General features: G+C 36.5%; 1 protein-coding gene across 1 annotated transcript in view; it reads right to left on the reverse strand.

Moving 5' to 3' along the window:
- LOC116997754 (dynein axonemal heavy chain 5-like) overlaps window positions 1–8,609 on the reverse strand; it is a 148,842-nt gene extending 140,233 nt beyond the window's left edge. The window contains exons 1-7 of the mRNA XM_033062842.1: window positions 8,429–8,609; window positions 6,569–6,663; window positions 4,926–5,114; window positions 4,744–4,818; window positions 2,248–2,334; window positions 1,108–1,179; window positions 383–484 (exon numbers count right to left, since the gene is read on the reverse strand). Of these exons, the coding sequence (XP_032918733.1) occupies window positions 383–484; window positions 1,108–1,179; window positions 2,248–2,334; window positions 4,744–4,818; window positions 4,926–5,114; window positions 6,569–6,663; window positions 8,429–8,597 (789 nt within the window). The 5' untranslated portion in view covers window positions 8,598–8,609. The remainder of the gene's footprint in view (window positions 1–382; window positions 485–1,107; window positions 1,180–2,247; window positions 2,335–4,743; window positions 4,819–4,925; window positions 5,115–6,568; window positions 6,664–8,428) is intronic.
- Window positions 8,610–9,002: the final 393 nt, after the last annotated feature.

The following is a 9,002-nucleotide window of genomic DNA, read 5'->3' on the forward strand; positions in this document are numbered from 1 at the left end:
TCATGGACTGATTCCTTGTGCTGCCAGAATGACTTGACGCTTCTTGCAATCCAGGTATGATCTAGTTTTCATAAAGTCATCACACCTATACCTTGGTATGGCTGCTGTGTTTTATTCTCCTTTGTCACAATAATTAAAGCTGGCACTATTGCTTGAAAACAAACCGTATCAATAGTAATAATAATAATAATAATAATAATAAACATTAATTTCAAACATTGCATTGGGTTTACAAATTGCATGACCCTCATAAAGGCCTATATTAGACTTTTATCTTCTTATATACTCTGTTCTAGTCCAACAGTTGCACAAACAGAACTGCAGTTGCAACATGTCTTTCTTCCACATGTTCTTGGGGAAAAAAGGCAGATTGTTTGATTACCTGTTGGGATTTAAGTGCCGGTATCATGATCTGGAACAAGAAGAATTCCAGACCCTGAAGGATATTTCCATTAGTACAATCAAACATGCCAAAATTCACCTCCTTTGGGAAGAAACAAAAATTAGCACACTGCGTGTGGACTTCTGTAGCATTACACTATTTGAGTGAAATTTAGATACATGGCAGATACATTCACTGTCCATAACTATGTAACATGAGTACCTCTGAAAGTCAGAAAAGGCTGTTATAGTACTTTTTTTATGCACAACAAACTGTGAGAAGCTGGAAAACCTTATGTTAGGTTCAAGAATTATCTTTATTTTAAAATCAAATGTTAGTTTCAAGAATGTTAGTTTCAAGAATTATCTTTATTTTAAAAGTCTAGAAAATACAGTTTAAGTGCAGCATTTAGGCTCATTACTTAAAATAAAATTTTCCAGTTTAGGTCTTTATTCCCTATTGACATTAAAATTTATATTTGAATGACTAATTAATAATTATTTTTATTCATTAAAATCTTGGGGTTTAATAATACTGCAGTAGCTAATTTATAAAGCATTAAAATTTTACTTTATCACAAATACTTAGTCTTATGAAAAAGAATTTTGTTAATCATACAACTAGACATTTTCATGAAAGCATTCCCTATTTTTTCTGACTCCAGTTGCATGAATAAAAGTCTGAGAGAATATAACTATGTGAATACTGCATTATTTTGCTCTGACCTGAGAGACATTTGATGCAGTTACAACTTCATCTGATGTTCTTAGGAAAAATGCACAAGTTCCTGTAAAGTCCTGTAAATAGGGCCAAATGCATACAGTTAAAAAGAATACATGTATACAGTGAAAGTAATTTACTTAAAAATTTACCTACTCTAAAAATGTACTGAAAACAAAACTAAAAAATCAATTACTCAAAAAGATAATGAAACTGTTTACAGGATATTTGAAAATCTCTCCTTCTCAAATCTAACACTGTTTTTTCCCTGCCTGACACAAGAATATAAAAAATGCCCTTATGCTGCACCTCTGCTAAGAAAATGCAGTTCAAGGAGAGCTTGTGAGCTAGGCTATTTCCTGTTATTGCAATTGAATGACTTAATGTACTTGAATTTTATCTATTTATCCATTAAACCTAATAATAAACCTAATAATAACTCAACAAATTTGAAAAGCCATTCTATTTGGCCCAATTGGCAGAGGAACAAACCTCACTTTACCCCTGAAAGCAAGAAAGAATTCTTCTGCTATGTCTTTTCTGGAATTACAGTGTTAACATAAGCTCTTTCGGGCTAACAAGAAACAACAACAACAAAAATGAAAACCAAAGCAGCATCAGGCCTATTTCAACGACCACTGTATATGAAGAGCCAATTTCCCCACAAAAGAGATGAAAAAAACCAAAATTTATCAAAAATCTTAATATGCTGTTGACTAATGTTTAGATATTACAGGGACAAGTTTATTGTAAGAATTTGAATGGAAGGAAGGATTTATTAAAGGTGGTTTTCAGCAATGTGCAGTATCATTTTATAAAAGGGCGTAGAGAACCACTGAAGAACTACACTTTTAAAGTAGAAGTGCACAAGCCCTGGAAAATACTTAACATGCAGTCATTAAAAAAATGTTAGGATCTGCAATTTTTTAACAAGGATTTATTTGACCTGCTCTCCTCTCAGATAGTGAAATCACTACTTCTTTACTGATGAAGGCCAACCTCACCTCAATAAATGCTATGAGGAACAGAGACTAAGTACTTGAATATCTATGCAAGAATTACAAAAATTGTATAACACGGCTGAACTTCTATGCCTTTCAATATTTTAGTTTTTAATGTTATCGAATGAATTTTTTCAACCATACCTCAGTGGAACCCATGGTAATAAATAACTTCTTCTGAGGCAAATTGTTTGTTGACCCATCTGGTCTCAATGATGCATTTGACTTTTGCTAGCAATTAAATTATAAATAAGAGGTTAATAAATAAAAAACTGTATCACACAAATACTGCATCTATTTGAGTATGTCAATTATAGCTAAGTCCATTCTGATTCAGTTTGTTATTCCCAGATAGAAATCATGAGGTTTTCATTCTCTGGAGAATTAGCTTTGCCTGAATTCCAATAAACAGCTTAACAGACCCATTCTTTCAGGAAAACAAAACAAAACAAACAACAAAAAAAAACCCACCAAAACAAGAAAAACAAAACAAAACACAAAAAAACCCAAACAAAAAACCACAAAAAAACAAAAAACAAAAAAAAAATAAAACACCAAAAAAACAAAAAGAAGGAGGAAAGTCTCAGAAAATATAATGAAATTAAATCTGAAATGATTCCTAGTGAAACTTCCTCTAAGAAAACAAATGGAATGTCTCACAGTGTCTCACAGAAAGAATCATACGCTTCGTCTGCAAAGTCATAACGTAACTGTGAATGGGACTCAAAAGCAATGCCATCAGCTAGATGCTGCCAAGAAAGAAAAGCAATTCAGCTTTCTGCCCATTTCTTTAACCAGACATCACAGAAAACTTTCTCTCTGGGAAGTCTTGCTGCCACTGGTCCCTTTCCACTGAGATGTATCTTCAACCTTTTCTCTTTGAAGCAACAAAAAAGTTTAAACCTAATAAACACCTGCTTCCCTCTAATTATGTGTCATATATTTTGGAAAATAATCTGTTGAAACTCGGAAGAATGTGACAGAACGCAATATGGGAGAAGCTTGCAGGTATATTTCTCTTTAAAGTTGAGGAGAGCCTTCTTCCTCGAAACTCAGCTCCTGCTAGACTAAACATGTGATACACAGGGGTGGCTCCTCCCAAATCAGCATCTGCTGATCCTTATAGCAGTCTCAAGTGAACATCATGCACCTAGCATGGTGAAAAAGAGAGGGGAAGAGATGAGAAGCCGCAAAGAAAGGATCTTTGTTGATCTTGATAAGGGCATGCCTACTAGTCAGGCCAACAGTCTGCCCTGCTCAGTATTTTGTCTCCAAGAACAACAGGGCAAGCACACCTAGTGTGTAAGTAAACTTGAGTAAACTCCAATTCCCCAGTGTGCTTCAAATTAAATTGTTGACAGAACAGTCAAACTAATGATATCTCTTCATTCATCAGAATGTGGTGGAAGATGCTAGAGATGGTATTCATACTTTCCATCAGAAACATTTTTATGCTATGCTGCTTCTGAAACAGAACTTCCATAAATTAATGTTTTTTTGGTAAAAAGGGTCACAATAAAACTAAATTAAATGCAGTAATGAAACATTTCATTTAACCCAGGATGGGTATTTATTTCTGATTTGTCAGTTAAGGAAAACAATGCCAAGATTTTTTCGTTTCATCTTGATTTAAGTCAGAGAACAAGACATTTATCCCAGAAATGTGTATGCCTAGTCCCAGTGAAGCAAAAAACTGATTAAACTGTTTTGACAGCAGAGCTCATTCTGTGCTTTGCAAAGTCTCTAAGCAATTCCAGTAACACTCAAAAGCTCTTTTAATTTATCTAGGTTATAATGATTCTGTAATTCATTCTGCATCTAACTGATGATCAAGAATTATCAGTCAGTTTTTCTCCTCAACAAGCCCAAAATACCACCACAGTGTGAGTTAGCTCTCCCTACCACGGCTCCTCACTGACATAATTTGAAAGGACTGATGAAGGACTTCTGCAGTTTTGGAAGCCCACAACTGTTGTGTTAGACAGTGTCAAGGTCACTTGGCATCTTCTGGTATCACACACTCTGCAGAGGCTGAACAAATTATTTCACTCTTTATGCAGAGGTTTCTCCTGAAAACTTATAGGAAATAAAACACAACTTGGGGACCCCAGCTGCCCAATTTCTAGTCACAGTTTTTCAAGCTTATTTCCTGCAGAATGGGACAGACCTGAACATGATGCCACCTTAATTTAGAAAGAAATTGCATTATTTTTCACCATCTTGAATGAGTGCTTTGTCCATAGAGGAGTTGGTGCAGTTCAAACCAAAAGAAAATAAACCGATAGCTCCCCGCTTCCTATAATATTTATGCTAGCTAATCTAGTCTTTTAAACTCTGAATACCACAAACACTTTGTCTCCATAATCTCTATCACTTCTGAAATCTGAATTTTTACGCTACTTAGCCATTTTAAAGTATTCTTTTGTGAAAACAAGAACAGTATAAAACTATGCCACAAGGCATCATCCAATTTCCACATAAGCCAAGATGGAAGTAGTTAAACACTGAGGTCCAAGTTCTTTCCACACTGACATGAATAGCAAAAAAAAAACCCGTTAAGATTTTTAAAATTTTGTAACAGTCACGTGATTTTTTTTAAAATGCAAATTTGCTTTTGCAGAGGCAATAATGGAAACATACCTGCAATCCATCTTGATAAAAGAAGAGCAACTTTTTAAGTCCACTAGGGGCAAAGAATTGTTCTATTAGTTGAAACTAAAAAAAAAAAAAAAAAAATGCAATTGTTGTTAATTGCGACATAGTTTAAAAGCAGTAAGAATTTTGGAAATATTTCTTGTAAAAATTATTTAAATAATATTTACCTTGTCATCAGAAATAATAGTCTCCTCCACTTGCTGCTCACTCAAGTCTATTCCATCTGCTAATCTTGATATCAAATACCTGTATCTTCCATCTATCTGAGTTCTTCTCTCCTCTTTGGTAACTTTGGCTTGCTTGGCTAGTTCTTTTCTGCTTTCACTGGAAAGCACTATACTTTTCTTAACAGTGGACTACAAAACAGAAGTTTGTTATAGAGAGATTATTTTTCCTCACTTAAGGTTTGTATTTTATATTGTTGATCTTCAAGCTGGTTTCATAAACTACTTCAAGCAGGAACATGAAATAATGACAGATAAAGAACAGTAACAATTAACTTGTTAGGCCAGATTTATTTCTCAGTATAAAGCTGCTATGGAAATAACATATCTGAAACTCCAGATCAGGATCTCAGAATCAAGTGTGGATCCATGCTAATGTCACAATACAAATTTAGTACTATAATAGCCCTAATTCAAATCCCAGCTTTGTGAATCCAGGTTCCAAACTTCTACATGTCCATATTCTAGATTTGGGATCAATCTCTGTGCTGACAGCATTTTAATATATAGTATCGAGTTATTACCCTAAAGGAAATAAATAAACCAAATCACTATAAAATCAGTTACCATAGCAAAAAATATACAATTGATGATTAATATATAGATCATATAAAGGTAGCAGCACAATTATAAAGAGGGAGATTTATGTAAAAAAGGGATTTTTCAAAATCTTCCTATTAGTGTGAATAAGACTGAAAATAAATATGGTGACTAACAGTTTAAGTCAAAGGAAAATCTTTGGAATCTATATGGAAAACTAAAGATTTAAGTAAAAAAGTAAGCACACTGATCATCTCTCTCTACACACAGCTCCCACTGACATGAGTGTCTGGCATTTGGACATATCTGAAGTGTCTCTGTGCCTTACAGTTTTTATTGGAAAGAAAAAAAAAATATAAATTATGTAATTTCCCAGTACTCTACACTAATTGGAATTGTAATTATTCAATCCTACTCTTGGATTAAAAAACAAATAAGCTGGTCAACTTCCACCTTTGTTTTCTACTGTATGGTCTTACCCCGAACTCTGAATGGATGTTTTCCATCCACTTTTGCCTCTACCGGCATCTCTTAGAGACCAGGAGACACTGACAATATCTGAATACCTGTAGTTGTTGATCAGTACCCTTCTGACATCTCTAAAAGCTAATTGTGATTCACCATGTAGTTCCCAACTCATCTATGTCAGTCTGTTATCATCTCTGGTTTCCATGTCAATAACTGGGTTTCTCATTTTGCATATGCCTTCCCTGATGCAGTATGACCTTATTCTTAAACAACATTAATTTTCATTATAGCAAAGAAAGGGTATTAACCAGTGGATGATAAAAAAATTAATCAAAGAACCCAAAATCCCAAAAACACATATTGTGAGCGCAGAAAGTCAGTGCCCTAACACTGTAGACTTTTTTGAGTGGTTCACTGTTCCTTTTTCCTTGCAATTAACAGAGATGGAAGGATTCAGTATGCTTCAGGGTTAGACAAACTTTTGTCAGTGAAGACTTAAAGAAAGATCTGTATAGAAGAACATTCAGTGGACAAAAGGAGTTGAGTCACCACCTGTTTCTTAGAACAAAAACACTTGCCGGAAGAACAGTAGATGATCTTGTGACTGCAGATCCTAGCTCGGTGCTCCTTGTCTTCAGGTTCCTTCCATGTCTATGATATTTGCTTTCTGTCTCTAGTTAAAAGAAATTACAAGTTCTAATTATTCAAGTACAACAAATGCATTTGCAAGACCTGCAGTGTTGCATCTTCATATTTGCTAGATAACCTCTTCTTACACTGGGGAAAATGAGACCATTTTATTTCTCAAAAAATGTTATTTACATCCCATCATTGGCAGCAAATAGGATCCCCAGTGGAGCATGCAGTAATGCTTATGAGCAACTCACCAAACTTCCATGAATTACTCTTTTATCTATTTTATATAAATAATAAGATTGTGACTAAAATTAGAATTCTAATAGCCCTCATTTCCATATAAATTTTCTGTTGAATTGTATCTCTTTTCACCTGATTAATATGCATTGTACACAGAGTCATAGAATGGTTGAGCTTGGAAGGGATCCTGCTCAAGCAGGATTACTTGGAGCCAGTTGTCCAGGACCATTTCCATTCGGCTTTTGAGTATTTCCAAGGATGGAGAATCCATAACCTCCCTATGCCAGGGCTCGATCACCTCCACAGTGTTTCCTGATGTTCAGAGAGAATCTCCTGTGTTTCAGTTTCCACCATTGCCTCTGGTCCCATCACTGGACACCACAGAGAAGAGCTTGATTCCCTCTTCCTTACACCCTCCCTTCTTAGAGAAGATCCCAGCTCTTATCCTTTCCTCATTGGAGAGGTGCTCTACTACCTTTATAATTTTCATGGCCCTTCACTGGACTCTTTCCAGTATATCCATGTCTCTCTTGTACCGGGAAGCCTAAAACTGGACAGCCTACTCCAGGTGAGGCCTCACGAGTGCTGAATGGAGAAGATGGATCATCCCCCTTAACCTGCTGGCAATACTCCTTATGCACTCCACTTTGCCACAAGAGCTATTCTTGGTTCATGTTCAACTTGCTGTCCACTGGGAATCTCAGGTTCTTTCCTGACAATCTGTTTTCCACCTGTTTAGCCTCAGCTAGTATTGTTGCATGGACTTGTTCATCTCCAGGTGCAGGAATTTTTTCCAGCCTCTCAGGGTTCCTCTGGATGGCAGCACAACCCTATTGGCCAACCCTCCCTTTCATGTGTTATCAGCAACCCTGCTGAGGGGACCCTCTGCCCCATCATCCAGATCATTCATGAAGTTGTTGAACAGGATGGGACCCCGGAGCACACCGCACAAGTGGCATCAGCTTTCCTCCAGGCCTCACACCCCTCTCCCAATTGCCATAAATATTTATCGATTCAGTACTCTCTAAAGTGATCCTCTTCCACAAAGTCAGTGAATATGTGTACACAGGTAAGGGAAGCACCCACAGGCACAGAAGGAGATGGCTATATTCAATAACTCTTGAACTAACTAATTTAATCTATTACCACTGTTAAAATATTCCAGAAAAATTATTCCATATTATGTGTCATACTGTAAAATACACTCTATTATGGAGCACAACTCATTTTAATTCCAGAAAAATTGTTTGAATCATGTTACTATGATTCAACATTAGGAAATCTGCTATGGTATCAGAGTTGCACTGTGGATGACCCTGCAAATAAGTATATATATGAACATATATGTATTTGTCTATTTATATGTACATAATTATTTATAAAGCTGAAAACTGCACATTCAGCATGCACAGTTCCTACATTGGCAGATTCAGAATAGTACATACCCATCAAGTATATATAAAATTAAACACTCTACTTAATAATTGTTTTCTCATTTTGTTCCTGGATTGTTTTTTTCCCATACAAAGCTGTCATGAACTACTTTTTACTTTTTCCCTTACCTTTTTTTATAGCAATGAGAGGTGGATAGAGATCGATATGAGGTTTAGAAGAAAGTTGTGTTGCTCTCAGTTGCTCTGATTCCTGCTGTGCAGAGTGACCCTGAGAGGAAGCGGGCTCGTCTGGTCCCCCTAACTCGGTTTCACCTCCCACAGTCTCCTCCATCTGCATCACCACGCAAAAACCAACATAAATCAACAATACAGAAAATGACTACACAGTGTAACAGTGTCATAAATACACCTTCAGTATTTTTATCCCTATTACAGCAAGGAAAGGGGGCAAAAAATACCTCTACTTTCAGTCGGTGGTTTAAAAAGAGAAGAACAAAGCCGTTTCCAAAATGACAAAGTCTTCTTTAAGGGTGCCTGTTACCAAAGCTTTATTTCTAATTGTAAAACTCCACTTTCTCTCCAGTCAGAGTGCCGCAGGTGGGAATCACGCCTCGTGGGACAGGATACGCTCCTTCGGAAGCGCTGTAGGCGCGGGTCCCGCTGCCAGGTGCTGGGCACCGAGCGCCGGCTGCGGCACCTCCCGAATCCCGGCAGGTTTTACGCCTGCGGTCCCTCCTGGGCA

This window comes from Catharus ustulatus, chromosome 1 (genome assembly GCF_009819885.2).
Source record: "Catharus ustulatus isolate bCatUst1 chromosome 1, bCatUst1.pri.v2, whole genome shotgun sequence".
In the NCBI taxonomy this organism is placed as follows: Eukaryota; Metazoa; Chordata; class Aves; order Passeriformes; family Turdidae; genus Catharus; species Catharus ustulatus.